This window comes from Calliopsis andreniformis, chromosome 2, assembly GCF_051401765.1.
Source record: "Calliopsis andreniformis isolate RMS-2024a chromosome 2, iyCalAndr_principal, whole genome shotgun sequence".
NCBI lineage: Eukaryota > Metazoa > Arthropoda > Insecta > Hymenoptera > Andrenidae > Calliopsis > Calliopsis andreniformis.
Window position 1 is genome coordinate 9,303,027 of NC_135063.1, and position 21,143 is coordinate 9,324,169.

Sequence of the window (21,143 nt, forward strand, 5' to 3'; positions counted from 1 at the left end):
AGCAAGTCGCGAACGTTACCCCTAGCGGTGACAGAAGACTACCTTTGTTCTTATCTTTTGGAAGTTTGACAGTGTCACGAGAAAGATTATAAATAAACTGGACTAAGCTTCGATAATACGCGGGGAAATCTCCTCGAAGACATTCAAAAATGTCGCGGAACTAAAATCAAGTTTTTTCTTTCGGAAAAATCGCGGAAAATCAACGAAAATATTCTATACGAGTTTAGAAATTCAGAATCGTTTTATGGGTACTATGATATCGTAATCTGGATACATGTTTTATCGTTTAGGACAATTTCGGGTTGACACAATTTTATCGATAATAAATCGATAATAAAACGATAAAATAAAGCGTACACTTGTGTAAATATATCCATATTTTTGGAAGTTCCATTGGCTTCTTCCTGAGGTCTCAGGTATTTCGTTTGCGGGGAGATTTCTGAGTGCGACGAAGAAAAAGAAAATGGAAACGTAAAGATTTATGTGATTATTTGTGTCGCATAAAAGAGCGTAGATTAATTGAATTGAGGATTAATTTTTTCAGCAAATAATTTACACTCGCTTACCATTGATTATGATTTAAATTAATTGAAAAATCTCGTTTTTCTTTGAATTATATTACCTTTAGCAATTTTGCAATCAAGTAAATTTCTTACTTATTTAATACTGTTACATAATATTTCATAATATAGATTTGTGTTGTAAGCATCTTAAATTAACACCTGTATGTCTGTGAATTAGTATCTGTATTGATATTATACAAATCAATTTTGTGATAGTTGTAATTATACTACACTGTGTAAATAAATATTTTCTTAAACTAGAGACTATTGTAATTTTTATTTTAAATTATGATATTTTCTGTGTGTCATTTGTATTTTATATTCTACATATCTGACTAGGATATTAAAGACAATATAATCCTGTTATTTATAATTTAAACCTTATTCGTTATCAAAAATAAAGTTACAGTATTCTTATGTGGTAGGAGACGCGCTTTTAAAGTTGATTCATGTGTCAACGACTCGTAATCAATGAAATTCTTAGAACGCAATTTTAAAAGATGGCTAACTTATTCGAGGCGATGGTTCTTACTGACACGCTAAATGGTCTTTCAATTCTGTAGTGTATAGCATGTATGATGACATTCTACGAAAATTATAACAAAAATATATAAGACAAATTTTACCAGGCGCGTGTATTAAATGATTATAATTTAGTATTTTTAACTACTACAGTTTCAGGGTAGCTAGAACGGCATTCTTCATTTGCGTACAATCTATGGTTGACACTAGTCAAAGGAAACGTGCAGGCGATTCAGTCTTTCCGTTTCCGTCTGCAAAAGTGACGCGGAGAGAACAATTTTGGGGTTAGATGCAGTGCACGTGTGAACAAGATGGTGACTTCTCCTAAAGTTGTTAAAAAACGTAAAGAATCGTTGAAATCGTTGCACAATTTAAATGAGAGAAATACAAAACTAAAATCAAGTACAACACCTAGCAAAGTAACTATGAAGAAAACGAAACGGAATGTTAGTACGAATTTTGAGACAGCAGAGATTAAAGATGACTCCAAAAGTAAGGAACTTGAAGAAACGAAATTAATTAATAAAGAAATATCTAAAGACGAAAAGAAAATAGGTGAAATGCAAACTACAAAACTGACTGCAAAATATAAGACAAAAAAGAAAAATAGCAGTGAATCAGAAAAAACAGAGTCAGAAGACCACATGGACGATGTGGATAATTCGGAGTTGCAAGATGAAAAAAATACTGAAAAGAACGACGAGGAGCTGAAACGTGGATTAAAAAGGAAGCGAGTTACGAAGGATGACGTGAAAAATAAAAAAAATGTCACTTCAGTAAAAAACTTGGCTTCCAAGACTTTCCAACTGCGAACATTAAGACAACAGAGATTGAGAAACATGTATAATAAGAGTGACGAAAATTCAGACACCTTAAACTTGAATGATTTGTCTAAGGAACACATACTACAATGTATTAGAGCTATTTTTCATTTAACTGAAGAACAATTGAAAGATAAAAATGCATTATTTGAAGGAGAAAGTCAACCAGTATTTATGCAGATAACATGTATAAGAGTACCAAAAACACCAAGAAGAAATATGAGAATGTAAGTCCATAATTATTCTCACTGAGCAAGTTTTTTTTGTAAATACTTTTGAGAGACAGATTTAATTAAAATTAGACTATGTTAGCATAGCTTTTTAATATAGTAAATATGTTAGTATTATTCTATATAAAAAGTGTAAATTACAAATGATTATAACTTTATATTTGCCAATGGATCCTTATGAGGAACCATGATTACATCTCTAAGAATGATGTATTTTTGGTATAACCATCAATTATCTTGTTTAATTGAAGCATATTTATCATTATTGATTTATTTTTCAGTTTATTACCACATTCATTGGTATCTCCAGATGATGATGTTGCTCTCTTTGTTGGTGATCTACAAAGAGGCAGGAGGAGGGATTATGAACCAACTATAGAACATTATGAAGATTTGCTACGAAAACATGGTTGTACAAGAGTGAAGACAGTAATACCATTAAATCAAGTGAAAACAGAGCATGATCAATATGAATTGAAGAGGAAACTTGTGGGAAGCTATGACCATTTTCTTGTAGATGGAAAAATAGCAGGTCACTTATCTCATTTATTGGGAAGAGAATTTTATAAGAAAAGAAAGTTACCAACTTCAATTAGAATGCAAAGTAAAGATTTAAAGCATGAAATAGAACATGCTTTGAAGAAAACTGCTATGCACTTGCATTCTCTTGGTGATACTCATATAGTCCAGATTGGGCATACATCTATGAAAGAAGAAGAAATTTTGGAGAATGTGTTAGCGGTATGCAGCGATTTATCTAAACATTATCCAGGAGGATGGAACAATATTCGTGCTGTTCGTATAAAAACTACTACCAGTCTTGCTCTTCCAATTTATGTATCAACAAGTAAGTTTTATTCTGTTATGTTAAACAGAATCAGTTTTTATCTATTTCTATATTAACATTAATATTTTCTTACAGAAATGAAAGACTCTGTGCAAGTTCCAGTAGTGCAACCTAAGAGACCCAAAGCATATTACACAGTGAAGGGTGAAATAAGTACTTTGTCTAGTAAAGGTGCTACTGTAATTGTTACTCCTGAAGGAGATGTTACAGTTCAAAGAAAGAAAAAAGTGAAATCAACCTAGATAAGGGGTCTAAGGAAGAACAAAATTTTACTGTTTGTTTTGTATTACTTTATTAAACCTAGTAAACAAAGTTAAAAAATGTTCCTCTAATTTTTTTAATTTACCTAAACATTTTATCATAAGTATTTCAAATTTTTAATTATTGCACTCTAAATATACATCTAATTATCTATATTAGTTTATATGAAATAATTTAAAACTCTAGTGGTTAATATAAAATAGTCTGGTCTTTCTTAGAAATACTTTGGTATCCATTCGCTGGCAACAATGGAATATTACTAGGAATACCATTTGTAGTTTGTATGTATTTATATGTGTTAACAGCATTTGTGACAACTTCAATTTCTTGAAAATTCTGAAGTCGTTGAATATCTTTATCCTTTCTTAATCTAGTATTAGGCAATTTTCTTAATTTCACAATTTGATTGGGATCGATACTTAATTCTTGGCAACACGTTCTAATTAATCCTTGGTATGTTAAATCACTCTGATGCAATTCAATTTCTATGAAATCTGGGTCTACGGAATCCGCAATGCGTACTTTAAGGATCAATTCTAAAATGTGAAATAAAGTTTTCTTAAGAACTTAATATTACATGATAAAAGAACTGTAACTGTGCTAATATATAATGTAGGATTGGATTATAATAAATTTCTTACCATCTTGATGTAAGCTACTGCTTCTTGCTACAGGGATTCTAGAATCTACATTTCTATGCACAAGATCATTTGTTACATATTTAGAAATAGCATTGTGTACTGTTGATTCATTCAAAATTTGTTGACTATCCATTGCATGTAACATCTTCAAAATAATAGAAGTAACACACAGATCCTGAAGTTTCTCTAATTTCTAACTCTACACTTGTAACTGCACCATAGCTTAAAACTGGCAACTAGGTATATTTGTATAATTTCTGTTACATTCAAAATGTAGAGATATCCTGAAAAAGAAATATCCATTACAAAATTCTGACATTTTGAATGTACCATTGTTTACAGTTATTATACACACATGAGAAAAGAAACTATACATTAATAATACTGCATTTAATGTTACAGACTTTTTTAGTTAACAATAATAATAAAAATATCGAACAAAAATGTAAGAAACTTTAAAACCCAATAAAAATGATTAAATTTCTATTAAGTCACCGCTACAGGCTGCATTTCTCAAGCTCTCTTCCAATATATTTTTATCATCCATAATTTCATGACTGGAAGATAAGTCAAGTATCACATTTTTTATATATCGGACAAATCTAGCAATCACACTTTGAAATGAACAGAAACGATAATATATACGACACAAATTTGGTTACCATTTAAATCAGAACCTGGACACTCCTACATACCGTTCTATTGTATTTTAGAACTATGGCCACAGATGAGCTTCGTGAAACCGTTACAAAAGGCGCTGGTGTCGCTTTTATAGCACCATTTCATAAAAATATAAAAAATTAGAACGATTCAAATTATATTTAATTTTAAGTTTACTATATACATTTCCTTTGAAGAAATATCAAGAATTACAATTAGCAATGTTACTAAAGAAACATGAAAAATGATTTACCAATCAAAGTTTTCTATTTTTCTTACAAAATCAAAACCAATTGAATTTAACTAAAATTTTTCCCACTTAATACTGCTTTAACTATTAAAACGCTTTTCAGTAAATTAGAATCATTCTAATTAATGAAAATCTTTTACATGTAGGAACTCGCAGAATATCTTTTCAAATAGATTTTATGTAATAAAAATCTTATTCAAATTACAGTAAAGGGAGAAGGAACGATCGTTGGAATCATTGAAACGAGTGGGCGTATGTTTATCAGCCTGAGTGGTAATTCCGTGCGTTTGAAATATTTGTTGGTCCTGAAAAGGACCGTTTTGTTTCAGTAGCCGGGGAAATAGCTTATTTGGAGCTGGTGTATTTGGTGACTGCCTTGGTGCCTTCGCTCACTGCGTGTTTCGCCAGTTCACCAGGCAGCAGAAGTCTCACTGCAGTTTGGATCTCACGAGACGTGATCGTCGAGCGCTTGTTATAATGCGCCAATCTTGAAGCTTCCGCTGCGATGCGTTCGAAAACATCGTTGACGAAGCTGTTCATGATGCTCATCGCCTTGCTGGAGATTCCAGTGTCGGGGTGCACTTGCTTCAGTACCTTGTAGATGTAAATTGCGTAGCTTTCCTTCCTCCTCCTCTTCTTCTTCTTATCGGCTTTGCTGATGTTTTTCTGAGCTTTGCCAGCTTTCTTCACGGCTTTACCACTGACTTTTGGCGGCATGGTGAAAGTTCTTTACTCTTCAGAGACGACGAAAGCAAGGGAGTAATCGTATTCGGTGGCTCGATGACCGCTGAATGATGTTGAACGCCGGTTTCACGCCGCTTTTATGTGCTTCCGCTAAGGTTTACGACGCGCCAATCAGAACTCGCCGTGGCAGAGCTGCGGGTTCCCCTGATTGTGATTGGTGCGGGGCTGCTACCGTTGCACTCTCACAATGGAATTGATTTTGTACACAGAGTGTATCTAATAAATTTCTAAGATTCTTTCACTGAAGTTCAGAAATATGATTTTATATAATAATTTAAACAAATAAGAATATGATATCTAGTATTGAATTATTGGAGTACCTTTTTGGTTAGGAGAAAATTTGAAAGATAAGACGATTTTAATGAAAAACTACGCATTTAATATGTTTAATTTTACTCTGTTTTATATTCTGATGTTATGAAAAATAATATGTCTCATTTGTCTTACGAAAAAGAACACATTTGTCTTGGATGTGATTTAAAATGTCACGTTTTGTTTTCCTTCGCAAAGTTCCTTTTCTTGGATTGTTGAAATATGCTACTTTTCGTGAGAGAAATTAGACGTGCTACATTTCCAGAATTTATGAAGATGAGTTTGTTATGAATTATTTTTTGCTCCGTTTCTACGTTCAAGTATTTTACATTATTTGTCAATACAACAATCGAACTAACGAGAACCCGTTATGGACATAAAAAATGATATACATATTTATTATTATACTATAACTGGTTTTGAACTAGTTCTCTGGTTTTCCCAGCGTGTGACCCATACCTTACAGCTGATGAGCAGATGTTAAATCTTCAGAATCTCATCAAAGCCCAGCCAAATGTTCCTTTTCCAAACACACAAACAAATTGCAGTATCTAAAATAAAAATTGAAGCACTGAACTATATTTCATTCTTCACGACTAACTTTTCTCGTTACTCTAGTTAAACTGAATAAATTATTTCCTTTCAACAGTATTACAGACTTGAGAATTTAATCATATGCTGTATGTAAGTTGAAAAATATGGAATATTTATAAAGAATCTCAATTGACAAGAAAGAAGAAGTTCAAGGAATTGGAGTAGCGATTGAATACGTGGTTCTTAGAACACACAAGAAGAGATAAACATTTTTTGGTTGTTGAGTTTGTCAATTCGTAAAACAAGAGCAGAGTATACTAAGGAATCAGAAGGTGCATCGAGTTTTAAAGCTAGCAGACTAGATGTAGTTTCAACATCTAAAATTATAAATTTTCTGAAAATTAGTTTCAAAAAAATTGTTTCAGCTCAGAGGGAAACACAAAACTCTCTTGGCTCGTTTTGTCTTAAAGTGCTCCAAATATTCAAAAAGTATTAGATTACGTATCGCCCCATCTTCGAGAGTAAAATAAAAATTATGTAAATTTCAATTTTTATCAGTGGAGTTGACATTGTTTCTCGTTTCTCGCATCAAACAACGTTTTTTTTTCTTCTATCGAGTCAGTAGAACGTTGGTACCGCCGCGCCAATCAAAACGCAGCTGGACGCTCATTGGCCGGGATCCAGGTACAATTTAGGGTACATAAGCGCAGGTCGGGGGGGTTAGAGCATCATTCGACAGTTGTTCTCGTCGGAGTATAGCCAACTATTTTCTTTCATAAAACTGCAAGATGTCTGGACGTGGCAAAGGTGGTAAAACCAAGTCGAAGGCGAAGTCGTCCCGATCGGCTAAAGCGGGATTGCAATTCCCTATCAGTCGTGTCCACAGACACTTGAGGAGAGGTAATTATGCCGAACGTATCGGAGGAGGTGCACCAGTCTACCTGGCTGCAGTTATGGAGTATTTGGCTGCCGAAGTTTTGGAGTTAACTGGTAACGCTGCACGAGACAACAAGAAAAGCAGGATTATACCTCGCCACGTGCAACTTGCCATCCGCAACGATGAAGAATTGAACAAACTCCTGTGTGGAGTCACTATCTCTCAAGGAGGTGTTCTACCGAACATACAAGCAGCGCTGCTGCCCAAGAAGACCGAGAAGAAAGCTTAAACGCTCTAACAATTTTCCAAATGGCCCTTTTCAGGGCCACCAAATATTTATAAACGAAGGAACTCCTTGCGATTCATGAACTGTTCATTTAATAATTTTAGGTTTCAAAGTAGTCTTCAAAACTTTAGTTTCTAAATACAATTCTTTAGGTTATATACTATAATTTTTGTAACGTTTAGTTTTACTGGGTTCGAGTCTGAGTATTGAAATTTGGAAATTCCTGCGAAAGAGTAATATTTCTGTCCTAGTAATTGACTCTTAAAGTTCGACGAGAAAATTTAGTTGATAAAATGAGAGATAAGGGACATGATTATAATTTTCATTTTTATAAAAAAATAGTACCTATAAATTGATAGTATTCTGGAGAAATTGATTGAGCAAGTTCATATTAAATAATTCATATTACAAAACGAACTTCCCTTCTCTATGCTACACTTATATGTACAGCATATTTGAATATATAATATAAAAAAATGACACAATTGTTTTTAAATGAATATACTTACAACATTCCTTAAAAATACAGGTTTCTTCTTGTTTTCAGATATACGCTTCGTCTCCATACAACAGTCTCCACATAATGGCGATTCTTTCACGACATTCACGAGTTTTCCGTTTCGTCTCAACACATCTGATTCAGCTCGAAAAAAACAAAAGCAACTTGGATTCTAGTTTTAAACGAAAGTATCACGGCATCTTATTTAAATACTTGTTATGAAAGTTCTACACTACACTTAAATGCACTAATTCTAACTTTATTATGTGTAGAAATTTTTTAAATAAATTTTCTTCATACACTTTTTATTACTTTTCAATGCACTCATTCCACAGGTTTGTAAAATATTAGTATCTGGATGCAAACAAATATTCCTTTAAATGTTTATAAACACTACACAATGCACTATTCATTGAATTGTAAGAATAAAGTACACTACACAAATATATCATTCAAGATTGTACATTAATCTTTGGTTAATAACATGATTTCCACAAACGTTCTTTCGTTCCCCTCGCCTTCGACACCAAAACGACACTGACTGACACTGACGACATTGATTGCTTGAAATGTCTTTCAAGTTTTCTTTTCCAAGAATATCGAAAGTGAGAGAGAAAGCAGTATTGAAAGAATACTAGAGAACAGAATCCCACTTGTGAGGGAAAATTTATGCAGGTCGCGACGCCCAAACAATTACAATGGTCCTTTCCGTCGTGTTCTTTACGAAACCTTGGGTTTGGTCTGGTCACTGTCGACAATGTAAAGGCTAGATACGCACTGCTCTGCAACTTTGGTTGAAATTTTGTAGTTATTTAAGTTACAAATTCAAACTATTCAAAATAAAACTATTATTCAAGGTGAATAATAGTTTTATATGAGTTTTACAGTGATGCTTCATCACATGGTATCGCCACTGTTGGGCCGCTATGTAACGTCTGAATGGTAGTGGGGTAGGGATGTGACGTCACTCGCGTTGGGTCCACCTGGCAACGATACTCATTTATTCTAAAAGCCCGCCAAGGAACCCTAGCGACGGATGTTAGTGAGGATACTAGCGACGAACGTTATCGTCATTTCCAGCAGGCCCTGAAAAAACAGCTGCCATATAACACTGACGGTTATATACGGTGATCCTCAAGTAACGTTCAAAAACGAACTTTAAAATATAATGCGCTGAAAGATTTCTTTTATTATGATTTTGTATGGTTTCATTTATTCTATCGTATTACAGGCTGAAAACAATAATGAAAATTATGATTTTGGAGTAATAAATAATTTGAGCAATTTCAGAGTCTAAAATTGAATATTCGAATGATACATTTGTATCTGAACTTATATTTCCTTCTACATAGAAGAGTACTTTTTGTTACTGTTTAGCGATTCGGAATATTCCTTCGTGAGATGATATTGTTGGCCCTGAAAAGGGCCGTTTGATAATTAAGTCACCAATCAGACTTAAGCGCGCTCGCCACGAATACGACGAGCAAGCTGAATATCTTTAGGCATAATAGTAACACGTTTTGCATGAATGGCGCACAAATTCGTGTCTTCGAAGAGTCCAACCAAATATGCTTCGCTGGCTTCTTGAAGGGCCATCACCGCCGAGCTTTGGAAACGGAGGTCAGTCTTGAAATCCTGGGCGATTTCACGCACCAACCTTTGGAAAGGCAATTTACGGATCAGCAATTCAGTACTTTTCTGATAGCGTCGAATTTCTCGGAGTGCCACTGTCCCAGGCCTGTAACGATGAGGCTTCTTCACGCCACCAGTGGCTGGGGCACTTTTACGAGCAGCTTTAGTGGCCAATTGTTTACGAGGAGCTTTACCTCCCGTAGATTTCCTGGCGGTCTGCTTGGTACGAGCCATGTTGAGTTAGAAGAGACGAAGTCTGTGTGTCCAGCGTATGTGAACTCGATTCCAATTGTGTCGTGGGGCCCAAAGTGCTGCCTACATATATGGCCTCGTAAGGCGCCAACTGCTGCCGCCTGATTGGTCCGTTGCCTAACAGAGGGGAGGAAATAGCGGCAGGTGCAGGATTAGGGTTCGTTAGGGTGGGGCCCAACAGCATATAAGCGGGGTCTGGACAACTTTTTGATCAAAATTCAGTGTGACTTCACGTTGTACGTACGCTGATTTCTGTTCACGATGACTGGCCGAGGAAAGGGAGGAAAGGGATTGGGAAAGGGAGGAGCAAAGAGACATAGGAAGGTACTTCGTGATAACATCCAAGGAATTACCAAGCCAGCCATTCGTAGATTGGCAAGAAGAGGTGGCGTGAAGAGAATCAGCGGTTTAATTTACGAAGAGACTCGTGGAGTCTTGAAGGTATTTCTTGAAAATGTGATTCGAGATGCTGTCACCTACACTGAACACGCCAAAAGGAAAACTGTGACAGCTATGGACGTGGTGTACGCACTGAAACGTCAAGGCAGAACCCTGTACGGTTTTGGCGGCTAAATTTGGTCAGAAGAGTATCAGGCATTTACAATCGGCCCTTTTCAGGGCCACCAAATAATTTCCAACATAGAACAATCTCAGTTTACTAAAAGAAAATTTATGAATGTTGCGATAACTGTAAGAAAGAAAAATTCGTTTGAGATAAGTAGTCGCAGGAGAGGTCTCATTCTTAGTCATGGTTCATATGTACAATTTACGTATCGAAACTGAAAGCTTGTATATGATTAACCTGAGACTTGTTTGATAAGAACAAGATATGAATCCACGTATGTATAAGTGTGTATATGAATATGTACTGATGTACATGTACGTTGAGGAATTCTTGAGTCGGTTAAAATCATTAGTATTCGGACGGAAGAGACGGTTCTGTATGTATACATTAATGATAAACATCAGGAGACAGCCAGGTCTGATAAAAAGCAAGAATGGGAAGATTGTCCTGTTTATAAAAAAAGTTAACTCATAACACAAACATGTATAGTAACGTGGTCCTTAGTTATAACGAAAGATTTTTTACCGAATTTTTTATTCCCATTTCCTAGAACGGTTTGAATTCATAAGAAAGATAGGCATCATCAGATAGCGAGAAAACCAGGACCCTTAAATTGTACTTGTAAAACTCTATAAGCGCAGCTTCACCGTTACTCCAAATCATTTAATAAAGTTATTCAGTTATCTACTTACTTGCTTTTCTTGTATTTATTGATAAATTAAAGTAAATGCAAGCGTAATAGCTTCAGAACTTAAGTTTTTTTAAAAATTCAAAATCTTGATTTGGTGCTTTAGCAACAAGAAAGACCTTACAAGTAGGAAACAATTTTCAACAATAGATACAATATAGAGATATTGATTATTAATAAAAAATAAATAAGAACACATCTGGTTAACCGAACAGTTCTAGTGAAAGACTTGAAATATCAATGGAATTTTAGAGCACTGGAGGTATGTTTTTCTGTTATCGAATCGATCTCATATCAACTGTAGCTTGAAATGTTGGATTGTCGTAGAACGTTAGTCCACATTTAAAGTTCAAACTGAATATTTTGTCCAATAGGAAGTTGAGAGCAGTAATGTGTTTAAAGGTGATTGACGCGGCGCTGCTATTGTGTATCACATAAAAGTAGGAGTTTCGAGCACCGTAGCACAATGAGGGAATGCTTATTCTGTGTTTCTGCATATGTATTCTCATCATGCCTGCTAAACCTGGAGGAAAGGCGGTGAAAGAAGTAAAGCTTAAAGAAAAGATTTCTGCGGATATACCGGATGAGCAGAAGAGGAAGAAGAGAAAGGAGACATACGGAACCTACATTTATAAAGTTCTTAAGCAAGTTCACCCGGCTACAGGCATTTCAAGTAAAGCCATGCTTATCATGAACAATTTCGTTAACGATATGTTTGAGCGAATTGCTGCTGAAGCGTCTATCCTGAGCTCTTACAATAAACAAAGGAAAGGAAGAACCATCTCTGCAAAGGAGATACAGACAGCTGTTAAACTTTTATTACCAGGTGAACTTTCTAAACACGCTATGAGTGAGGGCACAAAGGCAGTCAGCAAATATCTGAGCACGAAATAAAAAAAAAAGGCACTGCCTCTCTCCAGGTCAGAATGCAACGGCCCTTTTCAGGGCCACTACCTTTTTTCTCGTTGGAACTCTTGTCTGTGTTCAATATTTTACACTTTCTAGGTAATATTAATCTCTATCATATATTCTATTATATTAAGATTTTCGTTGTAAGCTGAAAGCAATAAATAACTTGAATCGATAAACTGTAGAACGTCTTTTAAAAAAGTGAGACCTTATCCATATCTATATCTTAATAATGAAAATTATAATTTTGGAGTAATAAGTAATTTTAGAGTTTAAAATTGCGTATTCAAAAGGTACGTTCCTTTTCTTCACATACAAGTTCTTTTATACTAGCTAAATAATAATTTATAATTGATATTTTATTCTTAATCAAACTGTATAATGCTTATACCTAAATTTATACATATTTTCTTCTTGATAAGAGTATTTTTATAATTTAGTAATTCGGAGTATTCCTTCGTGAGACGATATTGTTGGCCCTGAAAAGGGCCGTTTGATAATTAAGTCGCCAATCAGACTTAAGCACGCTCGCCACGAATACGACGAGCAAGCTGAATATCTTTAGGCATAATAGTGACACGTTTCGCATGAATGGCGCACAAATTCGTGTCTTCGAAGAGTCCAACCAAATATGCTTCGCTGGCTTCTTGAAGGGCCATCACCGCCGAGCTTTGGAAACGGAGGTCAGTCTTGAAGTCCTGGGCAATTTCACGCACTAACCTTTGGAATGGTAATTTACGGATCAGCAATTCAGTACTTTTCTGATAGCGTCGAATTTCTCGGAGTGCCACTGTCCCAGGCCTGTAACGATGAGGCTTCTTCACGCCACCAGTAGCTGGGGCACTTTTACGAGCGGCTTTCGTGGCCAATTGTTTACGAGGAGCTTTACCCCCTGTAGATTTCCTGGCGGTCTGCTTGGTACGAGCCATGTCGAAATACAGAAGCACAGCAACAGAATGTTCTTCTATCAAAAACTCTCGTGATTGTACGCCGCGCTAGAAACGCGCCCTTTTTATAACAGCGTTGCGCAAGAAAACCGATCTCCCTGATTGGTTTAAGGCCAGGTGCAAAGCGGGAACGTACGTTACGATTAAAATCGCCGCTTCTGATTGGCTGCTCGTGTGTGAATCACACTGTAGCGTACGTTAATCGCAAAGAATAATCGGGATTGGTCCACAAGACAGGGGTGGGGAGAGCTGGCGACGCTTGATAATTCAGTCACTTTGGTAGAGGAGCCACATTTTCGATTTGAATTTCGAACGAGGAGCTTCAAAGAGACTTTTGCATCATGACTGGCCGAGGAAAGGGAGGAAAAGGATTGGGAAAGGGAGGAGCGAAGAGACACAGGAAAGTACTTCGTGATAACATTCAAGGTATCACGAAGCCGGCCATACGTCGATTGGCGAGGCGTGGAGGTGTCAAACGTATCTCTGGTCTGATTTACGAAGAAACTCGAGGTGTGCTGAAAGTGTTCCTGGAAAACGTTATTCGTGACGCTGTCACTTATACGGAGCACGCAAAAAGAAAGACTGTAACGGCTATGGATGTCGTTTATGCTCTGAAACGACAAGGAAGAACCCTCTACGGATTTGGTGGTTAAATGCCGCTGAACATCTGACTTTGTTTAAACTTGACTAAAACAAACGGCTCTTTTAAGAGCCACAAATTCTTGAATGGAAGAATATCTCTCGATGTCAATACTTTGATAAGAATCCCAATATGCTTAATATAATTTAAATCCTACGAATATTATGAATATTGACTGTGGTGTAATGTATTTATAATTTAGTCTTTTCACTATTTAACGTATGTTAAATGTAATTGTTTTACTCAATTTGTATGACTGAATATAACTATTGGGTACAAATTTTCATTAAATGTTTTTAATTTAAAGATTGTAAGGATAATTATACAATAAAAGGGATAGTCATTTCCTATACGTATGTATACATATTTGTGTGCATTTAAATTATCTACATAATCCTGTAGTAAAATATAATAAAAACTGAAGAAGTATTCGAATATGTAAGCTGAGAATATAAATCTGCGTTTAATACGCATAAAGTATTGTATTTAAAAAATTACTGACATTGTAAGATTTAGATATCTGATGAATTTTATATCATAAAAATGTTACTATAAACTTTATCATTTCGAAATGCGTTCTAAGAGAGTGTTACATAACCTTATCCAATATAGGCAAGTGTTTTAATTGTTTTCTATTAACGAACATGATATAGTATCACTATATTATATTTATTAACAACTTTTTAATGTCTTTTCAGTAGTCTGGTTCTCTTTAAATCTAACCTATCACACGCTGTAAAATTGACAAGTAGAAAAATGTCGACAGATAGAAAAAATTTGGAAGATGTTAAATCTATTCTAAAAAACCTGTACTTTGCCGGTGTTAAAGCTGTTTCACCAAAAACTCTTATATTAAATAAAGTTAAATATAAAGATGGAATATTACATGTTGATGATCAGAGTTTTGAACTGAAAGAGAATGTTTACCTAGTTGGCTTTGGCAAAGCAGTTATGGGCATGTCAATAGTTCTAGAGCACATGCTTGGAGATCGTTTGAAAAAGGGTGTAGTTAGTATCCCTTCTGCTTCAACGGATACAATGTGGGAATCTGAAGACAAATCATATTTTCCTAAAATTGGAACTAGTGTAGTTGAATATTGTGAAGGTACTGTAAATAATCAACCAGACGACAGATCTTATGAGACAACACATAAGATCATAGATTTAGTAGAAAGTCTTACAGAAAATGACACTTTGATTGTATTGATATCTGGTGGAGGTTCTGCATTACTTTATATGCCAAGACCAGTAATTGATCGTGATGATAAAATGCAGCTTTGCAAAACATTACAAAATGCAGGTGCTGATATTAAAGAATTGAATACAGTTAGGAGAAAGTTATCTATGGTAAAAGGTGGTGGATTAGCCCGAATGGCATATCCAGCTTCCATTATTACTTTGATACTATCTGATATTGTGGGTGATCCCATAGATTTAATTGCTAGTGGTCCAACTACATACTGTGATAAAGATCCAAAAGAGGTAATTGCTGTGTTAAAAAAATATGATTTGTTTGACCATATAGAAGGAGATGTAAAGAGAGTCATAACAGCTAAGGAAACTTTTGATGATACTCCTTTATTAGGAGGAGGTAAAGGCAAAGGTAAACGCAGAGTTCCACGCAAAGATAGAAAATTTATACATGTAAATAATATTATTTTGGGAAATAATTTGGTGGCAATTGAAGCAGCTGCTGCAGAAGCATGGCGTAACAAAGTTACTCCAATAATATTAAGAAATGATGTTGCAGGCAATGTACATGATGTTAGTTTAGCATATACTCATATAACAAACTTAATGTGTTTAGCATTAGATAAAACATTAGAGAGGCAAGAATTCTTTGATAAAGTAAAAGATATTCCTGTGCTTTCATTACCTCCTGAGAAAGTGGATGAAATTTATAATTTAATTGAAGGTATAAGTGGAGAAGGAATAGTTTTGATTGGTGCAGGTGAACCAACAGTAGTAGTTACGGGAAAAGGGAAAGGAGGCAGAAATCAAGAACTAGCTCTACACTTTTCCTTAGACTGGTTAGCAAAGATAAAGAGTAATCCCCGACTTTCCGAATACGATGTACTAATGCTAAGTGTAGGTTCAGATGGTCAAGATGGCCCAACTGATGCAGCTGGAGCGTTTGGATATGCTGCTATTGGACCAATGCTCCATGACTTATATGCACAGGCAAAAGCTTTGGCTTCAAAAAAAATTGTTGACATGCAGGCGAAAAGAGAAGCTATCCAGAAAAGAATAGAGCAGAAACGTCAAAGGCAGCGACCTGTAGAGTTATGCAAACAACAAGAATTGAGTGGCTTTGTGATATCAAAAAAATCGGAATCAAATGATGATAAATCAAAAGAAGAGCAAGAAGAACAAGCAGCTCTTGAGAGAGAAAAAGAAGACGAAGAATTTATAGTTCCGTTCATACTGTTAACCATGGAAATAGAACGCATGTTACCCGAAAATACTTTAAGTGATAATGACACATATAATTTATATTCACGATTCAAGAAAGGTTCAAATTTATTTAAAACTGGTTTAACTGGTACTAATGTTATGGACTTACATTTTATTTATATTAAGAAACGTAAATGTGATTGTAATATGGACTTCACAGAAAAGGATATATCTGAGAATACCTTGGATATGCATGATTTGCAAATAGATCCTTCAACTATTGAGAGATATAAAGCTATGCGTACACCATTGACTTTTGATTGGTATAAATATTTACGTAGACCATCTGATATTGTGAAAGTAAAGGTTGACCAACTCAATATAAAAATCATTGATGATAATTTGTCAGAACCATGTTGTAGAAAAGATAGAAAATTTCCGCCTGAAAATCTTTTAGGCGGTAAAAAACTTCCACCACTATGATATATCTTATTAAAAAAATTGTAAATTGCGCATTCGAATTTAGTCAATGTAAATGAATAATTTTATATATTAAAGATATCTATATGTAATATATCGCAATATAACTTTACATTAAATAATACATTAAAATAAATTAGCATCAAAACGTTTTAAAGTACAAAATGCAGTTATGCAATTATTACATTGGTTATTAAACGTATGATAGATTTATCCGTTCAACAATTCCTTTTTTTAGATAGAATTAATTATACAGTATAACATGAATACTGATGTATATACAATTTATATTTAGTTACATTCAGCTAAAATCGGATTAAAAATTTAATAACCGAAATTCTGGCATCTATTTATAACAAATAATAAAATTTAAATATTTTACATGCGATATTTAGAAATGTAAAAGTGTCTCACTGTTACATGTTTACAACACACGCACAAATTCACACATTTAAAGTTTACATTCTATTATTTTTAGAATACATAGAAGCAAATTTATTTGTACTACGAGATTACCTTTTCTTACCGCTGAATTTAATACGTGAGATATTTATAATACAAAACTTATTAATATTCTTTGTATTTTTCGCTAAAGGTCCCAACTAAATAAATGATGTTTAACTAACATATCGCGAACACCGTCTTTTAATGGTTGAGATTGTTCTTTCTTTGGTGGTAATTCCCAATCTGGATTCAAGTTAAATGCAAACTGACTTAATATCCTCAATTCGCATTTGATTTGTACCCACCCAGGGCTATTTATGAAACTCCATGGTTGATACCTAAAATATCAATAATATATAAATTATAAAGGTCATTCTATATAGTTTTTTACAATGTTTGTTACCATTTCTGTACAACTTCCACGCAAGAACATAGTACTTCGAGCCATAAATGTAAAACCTGCTCGTTCAATCCTAGACAAATGAGAGATCGTAATTTTACGTCCATTTGTGCATGCGCATTATCGTGTGTTAAATTCACTGATTGAACGCATCTATATAGTAACTGAAATACAAATTTTATATTTAATTTTAGACAACAATTATAAAGGTGTAACCTTATAAAAAATAGTGGTACCTCCTCTGGTGTAAGAACTTTACCATCTTCGTCCAATCTATATGTTCTGCAAAGTACTAGTCTACTGTAGACAGAATTGAAATCTTTCTCTACTTCTCTGTTCGAGGCTTCTTCTATGAAAAGCCATGGATGGCATGGTCCACCCAAAAACGAAGGTCTACGCATTCCATGTTCTAATACTGCTTTTATAGCAGGACACAAAGTTCCTCTAACTAAATCAGTAACAGCTTCGCTAACTGCGTCATCGCCTGCACAAGTGTATTGTTTGCTTCTTTCATCTAGCAATTCTACGAATTTTGCAGGGAACCAGCCCCTTAGACCATTAAGCTCTCCTACCCAGCAATGTTCATCTTTCTGACTTATAATCGTGATTATGTCATTTTTTCGAAAACCTAATTCATCGTCACAATGTCGTTCAAAATCTGAAATATAGTATGTATTCATAGTAATTATAAAAATGATTTGTGATATAAGATTATTTGATATTCTAGTACCTAATAATGCTTTGGCCCTCCTCTTTCTAGTACGCGATACATTAACATAATTGTCATGATCCTTTGCATGACTTTCCATACTGTAATCTGCTATAAGAATAACATTACTCAATTTTGGATCGACATTTATAAAATGTCTAGCCACTTGTAAAACAGCTTCTCTTAAATCCACTAATATTTCTGAAATATTTATTATGAATTATTAATTTCTATAAAATAACGACGAATAAGTTCTGATATAAATTTAAATACCTGTTTGACGAATATTTTTTGACTTCGCATCATCTTCAGTCTCGTAATTTCCAAATAAGAATGTTTGTAACATCGATTTATTTCTCTTCATTTGACGCCTAGTATTAGGTAGAAGAAATAATAATACATTATGATATCTACATAAAATCTAATAAAATCTTAGTTGTAAATAAAATACCTATTAAGATGCTGCTTTGGTAAATTTGGCACAGCATCAGGATTACCTACTAATCCTCCTTGATCTGCCATTAAATATGCTAAATGTCGACGTCTATGAGTTTCAACTAATACATCGGTTAATGATCCGCTTACTTCTAAAGATATCTAAACAAACAATAATTTTATAATGTAGTTAAAAAGGTTTGTAAGAAAATAAAAATAGAAACTTACATCAAATAACTGATCAACATCATCGATATCTCCTGGTATATCCGAAAGAGCATTAAATATTTGTGCAGAATTTTCCAGTTGCCTTAATTCCGATTCTAGATATATAATAATTTTAATTATTATTACAAAACTATGTTATCGATAAAAAAAGTGAGTACAGACCTTTAATTTTTAACATTCCAAGTGTGACTTGAAATAAAACTATAGATCCATCAAAGAGAAACATGTCCCATATACGTAATAATATTTTCATGTGCACAACAGATGCAAATAAAGTTAGGAACCAGTGTAAAGATATTAAACTTAATTCTATATCATGCTGAACCAGAACATGATCTATATCAGGAAGGTAATTAGATACTAGTGTACGAAGTACTCTTTGGTCAGCTTGAATACCTGTTAAATATAATGTGTTACAAATTATCACAAATTTCGTATTATCGTTTATTATTCAGCTTTAATTGTATTACCTAATAACGTTGAAGAATAGTAAGATGCTGGCAGCAAATCTTCTACTATAGTAGCCATCATCCAGAAAGCATCTTCTTCCTCTAGGAGCAATAAGAGAGAAGCTGCTATTGTTCCAGTACCTTGACAATATCTTTACAGGATGAATGAATAAGAATATAATAATGGAATAAGAATAATAAAATAGAAAATAATAAAAAGGTACCATTACCCAATATCAGGATACAACCAAGCCAGAGCACGCATAACGCGTCTTAAACGTGGTATTCCAGTACTGTGAAGATGACTGAAACATGCATTCCCAGGCATAATACGAAGTAAATCCTTTTCTATCTGTTTATTTGTCATTAAGGCATCATTACTTGATGCTTTTACTATATCTTTGTACATTATCTCAGAAGAACATTTTTTTTGTAATGCTCCTACAATATTATATAAAACAAACAATGTTATAATTTCTATTAAACTATTATAGTTTATAAATTCTTACTGTACATTATACCTGACATTCTCATCCAAATTTGTGGTCTGAGAGAATGAGGGACACCATGACGAACCATGTCACGTAACTTATCAGTTCTAGGCAGTCTTCTGTCCATATTTTGCCAAGAAAGTTCTGCTACCTCTTTATTATGACTAAACTCCAATAGAGCAACCCATTGTAATCTGTGTATGTAAAATTTGTACTATAGTAAAAGCAGTCATAGGAGTATACATGCATGTATTAATTACCTGTGTTGAGGATCCTCAACAAATGGTACACCCAACAATTTTTTTGAACTTTGCTCTGGTCCATCTTCTTCATCTACACGAAATCCGAATTCATCAAACCTAAGATATTTAATTATATTATATTACTTATTCATAAGACTTTATTTACATAAAAATGGTATACTGAAAATGATACAATAAAATACCTATATTCAGGTTGGGAATTAGGATCATCAGGTTGATTTAATTTAGCTAAAATATCTTGAGGCCACATAGATGGTGTCAAGGCAAAAAATGGACCCCCAGGAGCAGGAGATAAGATTTCTCCACATAATCCTGTAACTTCCATTTCAAATTCATCTTCAGACACAGCTGTCTCCAACTTTTTCTAAAAAGTATGAGGAATAAACATATTTAAAATGATAATGAAGACTAACAGATGCATACAGATTTCCATCTAAATTAAATATTGTTATACAAAGTTGAAACGTACAATTACTGTCTATTCTATTTATTAAACGAAAAAGTAACAAACTGTAAATATACTGACAGTAAATAAATAAAACTGCTTACATTATGATCTTCTTTTCCAACATAACCTTCATGATCGCGAACATTAAATAATGACTTGGCGATATCCATTTTATCAAATATTCTTCGCTTTTTAATATGCCCAACCTTTCTCCTTAATTTTCTTTACACAATATGCATTCTATTAAATTTGTCATGTCTAAAAAATACTAATCTATGAACAGCGTTGACATTATTGACAGTTTCGTGTTTCCTTCGCCCTCTGACGACATTAGCGATAATTAATCTGATAACGCAAAGTAGTAGAATTATTTAAATTCAATGCAAGAGGATGACAAGTTTCTCGCATAATCTTCTAGATTAATGTTATTAAAAAACTTATGTTACTTAACCAACAAAGAATTAACTATATTGTGTTATTGCATATTTATAATATCCATACAAAGGTATAAAAAGATTCATGACAAGTTCCTTTCCTATTCGATACTCGAATAAACTATTCATTAGTAATGATTTTTCTATCTTTTATTCTAACCAAACAGATTACTAATATAACATTATCTTTTATTTATTCCATAGAAACTTTTCTAATAAACATTCTAAAATAACCTATTTCCGTGGAACTTTTATTGTAAAAGGTTCCTTAATATCGCAAGAAAACTT

At 34.0% G+C, this 21,143-nt stretch overlaps 11 protein-coding genes across 12 annotated transcripts; 6 read left to right on the plus strand and 5 right to left on the minus strand.

Annotated features, from left to right (window-relative positions):
• Positions 1 to 1,238: 1,238 nt before the first annotated feature.
• On the plus strand, positions 1,239 to 3,309 carry LOC143184626 (ribosomal L1 domain-containing protein CG13096). Its single transcript, XM_076386999.1, has 3 exons — positions 1,239 to 2,133; positions 2,418 to 2,983; positions 3,059 to 3,309. Exons 1-3 carry the CDS (start codon positions 1,397 to 1,399, stop codon positions 3,223 to 3,225), a joined length of 1,470 nt encoding a protein of 489 aa, XP_076243114.1. The 5' UTR covers positions 1,239 to 1,396; the 3' UTR covers positions 3,226 to 3,309.
• On the minus strand, positions 3,283 to 4,584 carry LOC143184648 (uncharacterized). Its single transcript, XM_076387034.1, has 3 exons — positions 4,548 to 4,584; positions 3,886 to 4,169; positions 3,283 to 3,780 (listed from the first exon to the last, which is right to left on the minus strand). Exons 2-3 carry the CDS (start codon positions 4,028 to 4,030, stop codon positions 3,434 to 3,436), a joined length of 492 nt encoding a protein of 163 aa, XP_076243149.1. The 5' UTR covers positions 4,031 to 4,169; positions 4,548 to 4,584; the 3' UTR covers positions 3,283 to 3,433.
• Positions 4,585 to 4,790: 206 nt separating this feature from the next.
• On the minus strand, positions 4,791 to 5,554 carry LOC143184658 (histone H2B-like). The gene has a single exon (XM_076387046.1). It carries the CDS (start codon positions 5,510 to 5,512, stop codon positions 5,141 to 5,143), a length of 372 nt encoding a protein of 123 aa, XP_076243161.1. The 5' UTR covers positions 5,513 to 5,554; the 3' UTR covers positions 4,791 to 5,140.
• A 1,585-nt stretch (positions 5,555 to 7,139) lies between these two features.
• On the plus strand, positions 7,140 to 7,990 carry LOC143185019 (histone H2A-like). The gene has a single exon (XM_076387709.1). It carries the CDS (start codon positions 7,174 to 7,176, stop codon positions 7,549 to 7,551), a length of 378 nt encoding a protein of 125 aa, XP_076243824.1. The 5' UTR covers positions 7,140 to 7,173; the 3' UTR covers positions 7,552 to 7,990.
• A 1,512-nt stretch (positions 7,991 to 9,502) lies between these two features.
• Positions 9,503 to 9,913, minus strand: LOC143184358 (histone H3). The gene has a single exon (XM_076386531.1). The coding sequence runs from the start codon at positions 9,911 to 9,913 to the stop codon at positions 9,503 to 9,505; it is 411 nt and encodes a 136-aa protein (XP_076242646.1).
• Positions 9,914 to 10,192: 279 nt separating this feature from the next.
• On the plus strand, positions 10,193 to 10,504 carry LOC143186892 (histone H4). The gene has a single exon (XM_076390735.1). It carries the CDS (start codon positions 10,193 to 10,195, stop codon positions 10,502 to 10,504), a length of 312 nt encoding a protein of 103 aa, XP_076246850.1.
• Positions 10,505 to 11,694: 1,190 nt separating this feature from the next.
• On the plus strand, positions 11,695 to 12,078 carry LOC143186098 (late histone H2B.L4-like). Its single transcript, XM_076389518.1, has one exon. It carries the CDS (start codon positions 11,695 to 11,697, stop codon positions 12,076 to 12,078), a length of 384 nt encoding a protein of 127 aa, XP_076245633.1.
• Positions 12,079 to 12,491: 413 nt separating this feature from the next.
• LOC143184342 (histone H3) lies at positions 12,492 to 13,041 on the minus strand. The gene has a single exon (XM_076386490.1). It carries the CDS (start codon positions 13,020 to 13,022, stop codon positions 12,612 to 12,614), a length of 411 nt encoding a protein of 136 aa, XP_076242605.1. The 5' UTR covers positions 13,023 to 13,041; the 3' UTR covers positions 12,492 to 12,611.
• Positions 13,042 to 13,329: 288 nt separating this feature from the next.
• LOC143188450 (histone H4) lies at positions 13,330 to 14,033 on the plus strand. Its single transcript, XM_076392716.1, has one exon. It carries the CDS (start codon positions 13,382 to 13,384, stop codon positions 13,691 to 13,693), a length of 312 nt encoding a protein of 103 aa, XP_076248831.1. The 5' UTR covers positions 13,330 to 13,381; the 3' UTR covers positions 13,694 to 14,033.
• Positions 14,034 to 14,183: 150 nt separating this feature from the next.
• On the plus strand, positions 14,184 to 16,704 carry LOC143188449 (glycerate kinase). The gene has a single exon (XM_076392715.1). The coding sequence runs from the start codon at positions 14,437 to 14,439 to the stop codon at positions 16,555 to 16,557; it is 2,121 nt and encodes a 706-aa protein (XP_076248830.1). The 5' UTR covers positions 14,184 to 14,436; the 3' UTR covers positions 16,558 to 16,704.
• Positions 16,705 to 16,821: 117 nt separating this feature from the next.
• LOC143188447 (small G protein signaling modulator 3 homolog) lies at positions 16,822 to 20,776 on the minus strand. 2 transcript variants are annotated; one of them, XM_076392714.1, is made up of 14 exons: positions 20,523 to 20,752; positions 20,156 to 20,337; positions 19,971 to 20,069; positions 19,741 to 19,904; positions 19,450 to 19,660; positions 19,241 to 19,371; positions 18,933 to 19,166; positions 18,771 to 18,865; positions 18,559 to 18,704; positions 18,381 to 18,478; positions 18,129 to 18,308; positions 17,635 to 18,056; positions 17,402 to 17,562; positions 16,822 to 17,336 (listed from the first exon to the last, which is right to left on the minus strand). In XM_076392714.1, exons 1-14 carry the CDS (start codon positions 20,589 to 20,591, stop codon positions 17,144 to 17,146), a joined length of 2,385 nt encoding a protein of 794 aa, XP_076248829.1. In that variant the 5' UTR covers positions 20,592 to 20,752; the 3' UTR covers positions 16,822 to 17,143. The 2 variants fall into 2 exon arrangements, with proteins under 2 accessions (XP_076248829.1, XP_076248828.1); XM_076392713.1 differs by having other exon boundaries at positions 17,402 to 18,056; positions 20,523 to 20,776.
• Positions 20,777 to 21,143: the final 367 nt, after the last annotated feature.

Bases quoted from the DNA above. Each gene is read 5' to 3' on its own strand.
- LOC143188447 (XM_076392713.1), bottom strand. From the start codon at position 20,591: ATGGATATCGCCAAGTCATTATTTAATGTTCGCGATCATGAAGGTTAT. The intron at 19,167-19,240 runs GTAATACAATTA...TATATTTAACAG, and splicing joins CTATTCTTCAACGTTATTAG to GTATTCAAGCTGACCAAAGA. The intron at 18,479-18,558 runs GTATTTTATTTA...ACCTAATACTAG, and splicing joins CCAAAGCAGCATCTTAATAG to GCGTCAAATGAAGAGAAATA.
- LOC143188449 (XM_076392715.1), top strand. From the start codon at position 14,437: ATGTCGACAGATAGAAAAAATTTGGAAGATGTTAAATCTATTCTAAAA.
- LOC143184648 (XM_076387034.1), bottom strand. From the start codon at position 4,030: ATGTTACATGCAATGGATAGTCAACAAATTTTGAATGAATCAACAGTA. The intron at 3,781-3,885 runs GTAAGAAATTTA...TTCACATTTTAG, and splicing joins CAGTAGCTTACATCAAGATG to AATTGATCCTTAAAGTACGC.
- LOC143185019 (XM_076387709.1), top strand. From the start codon at position 7,174: ATGTCTGGACGTGGCAAAGGTGGTAAAACCAAGTCGAAGGCGAAGTCG.
- LOC143184342 (XM_076386490.1), bottom strand. From the start codon at position 13,022: ATGGCTCGTACCAAGCAGACCGCCAGGAAATCTACAGGGGGTAAAGCT.
- LOC143184658 (XM_076387046.1), bottom strand. From the start codon at position 5,512: ATGCCGCCAAAAGTCAGTGGTAAAGCCGTGAAGAAAGCTGGCAAAGCT.
- LOC143188450 (XM_076392716.1), top strand. From the start codon at position 13,382: ATGACTGGCCGAGGAAAGGGAGGAAAAGGATTGGGAAAGGGAGGAGCG.
- LOC143186892 (XM_076390735.1), top strand. From the start codon at position 10,193: ATGACTGGCCGAGGAAAGGGAGGAAAGGGATTGGGAAAGGGAGGAGCA.
- LOC143184626 (XM_076386999.1), top strand. From the start codon at position 1,397: ATGGTGACTTCTCCTAAAGTTGTTAAAAAACGTAAAGAATCGTTGAAA. The intron at 2,134-2,417 runs GTAAGTCCATAA...TTTATTTTTCAG, and splicing joins CCAAGAAGAAATATGAGAAT to TTTATTACCACATTCATTGG. The intron at 2,984-3,058 runs GTAAGTTTTATT...ATTTTCTTACAG, and splicing joins TCCAATTTATGTATCAACAA to AAATGAAAGACTCTGTGCAA.
- LOC143186098 (XM_076389518.1), top strand. From the start codon at position 11,695: ATGCCTGCTAAACCTGGAGGAAAGGCGGTGAAAGAAGTAAAGCTTAAA.
- LOC143184358 (XM_076386531.1), bottom strand. From the start codon at position 9,913: ATGGCTCGTACCAAGCAGACCGCCAGGAAATCTACGGGAGGTAAAGCT.